The 2,059-nt window shown below is 47.8% G+C and overlaps 1 protein-coding gene across 1 annotated transcript; it reads right to left on the bottom strand.

Annotated features, from left to right (window-relative positions):
- Positions 1–1,123: 1,123 nt before the first annotated feature.
- On the bottom strand, positions 1,124–1,640 carry MELLADRAFT_113698 (uncharacterized protein; the record flags this gene model as incomplete). The annotated part of the gene is made up of 2 exons (XM_007418445.1): positions 1,124–1,295; positions 1,411–1,640. The coding sequence occupies 2 exons, from the start codon at positions 1,638–1,640 to the stop codon at positions 1,124–1,126; spliced, it is 402 nt and encodes a 133-aa protein (XP_007418507.1).
- Positions 1,641–2,059: the final 419 nt, after the last annotated feature.

Below are 2,059 nucleotides of genomic sequence, written 5' to 3'. Positions count from 1 at the left end.
TAGGATCGTCGAATGGGGAACACCCGGCCTTCGGGAGATTACTGGCACTACTGCCAGTGCCAGGTACTTACCCCTTTCCCCAAGATTTCACCCCTCCGTGAAATCCCTCCAAATCAATTGCACAACAACTTCACTCGCACCACATGCGCCCTGAAACCCCCATCACATAAGAGCTGGTTGAAGGCTCTCGGGAGAAGTATAGCCAGGACGATTCCCCCTCACCACCATCATCTATCTTGACTAATACACCAGTTGCTCCCAGCATTCTCGCACTGGTCTTTTGAAAAAAAACTGAAGCAAACAGTAAACTCAAGTACGAGATCACTCAAAACCAGATGAAAAATCAAAATCTTATGGAATCAAATTGATCAAAACTCAGGTACATCATCAATTTTATCAGAAAGTAATATAAAATTAAAATGTGGTAGGATTATTATCAAGCTTGGTAGACATATGTAATAGACCAAGATTAATCGGTCAAAAGACTATAATTGTTTCTTCCGGTGGCGAGTAGGCATACATAATAGATATCCGTGTGCGCAATGAAGTTGAGCACCATGAGCCCCAGTTTTGTAAAGGACCTTAGCTCCGTATGCCCAGCGATCAACCAGGTCACGAGAAAAAAAAGGGCAACACATAACTCAGTTGAAATCCTCGTCTCAGAAGGCAAATCAAAGATAGCTAACCTTGATCTCTTCTACAGTGAGCGCCCGCCTTCAAGAAAGTCACACCAAAGTTGTCGGGACAGTGGTCTCCAAAGATGAGACTGGGTCTTCAGTGCGACAATTGCGAGCGGAGCGAACATAGCGGGTATGAGCATGACTTGTCAGTCTTGGTTAGTGATGGGTAGACTCGATTTTGTTGGATGAATAGGCTTGGTGCGGTATTGGTGAAATGTGATATTGTTTATCACCACATGTGTAGTGGGTATGTCATGTGAGTGGACACCATACGAGATTCAACGCGGGAAAGGTTTTGGAAGCCATACTTTCATGGGCTTTGAGTGACTGGCACTGCCAGTGCCAGTGCCAGCAGCCGGCTGCCAGCAATCTCCCAGAGGCCGCTACTTCCGGTCGAATGGGTCAACACAAGCCCGGACCTGTTTTATTTGTCCACCACCAAGTCAGAGATACTCATTTCGCCAGAGTACTTTGGAAATAAAGAGCCTCACTTCAGGATAGGGCGAGTTCTCTTGCGCAAGTTTGAGTTCTGCGCAAATGGCTTCTGCAAGATTGATTATGTCTTGAGCTGGCACTCCAGGTCTAAGGACTTCCGCGGCCCGATGGAGCAGCGCGCTGGGAAAATTCAGATCATCTCTGAAGCGACAGTCTCCGAAGGGCAGTTGAGTTCGTTGTCTTTGAAGGGTAATCGGAAGCTTGAGTGACCAACAGCAGTGATGTGATCGCTTACTCGTTATCCTCGATCGCCTGACAGAGGTAATCCATCACTTCCTCCACATTTTCCAGTTTGATTGCTTGCTCTTTCCGGGTAGCTTGATCGTCGGCCTTGCCCAGCGCGTCTAGGCTGATCCCTTCTTTCCCGCCAAGTTTAGCCTGAATTTTGCAGTCCGAAGCGAATGAAGCACTTAATTCATTAAAATCTTTGGAAGGCGCATCGACTTGGGACTTCTTGTCATCCATGCTGCTAAACGCACTGAGCTGATTGGTCAGTAGCAAAGAGGGATCTGCGGTGGTGGAAGTAAGGTTAGCAGAGTTAGAGATGAAAAGAGCTATGTTTGACAAGCCCGCTTTGTTTCGTTAGTTATCCATGCGCATCAAATCTGGCGATCTATATGAATGGTCGTGGCAATCTAGTCGACATAGCCTAGCACCACAGGCTCTCCGACACATGAGCCGGCGTTTCAAAACACGGGATGGTTAAGATGAAGCGTTCCCAATCACGCATCTGATCTCAGCCTACCGTGACCTTGCACATCCCAACAACCGCGATCTGCAACAGCCACTTCATCGCAAGGGTGACCTCCCAAAACTCTGGTTTCGGGGTGCGGGGGTCAGAACCGATTCTTGTTGTTGCATCCCTAACTCAGGAGTGGGCTGAA

Source organism: Melampsora larici-populina (assembly GCF_000204055.1).
Source record: "Melampsora larici-populina 98AG31 unplaced genomic scaffold MELLAscaffold_92, whole genome shotgun sequence".
NCBI classification, from domain to species: Eukaryota; Fungi; Basidiomycota; class Pucciniomycetes; order Pucciniales; family Melampsoraceae; genus Melampsora; species Melampsora laricis-populina.
Note: the sequence above shows the minus strand (reverse complement) of the source record. Positions and strands in the feature narration are given on the sequence as shown.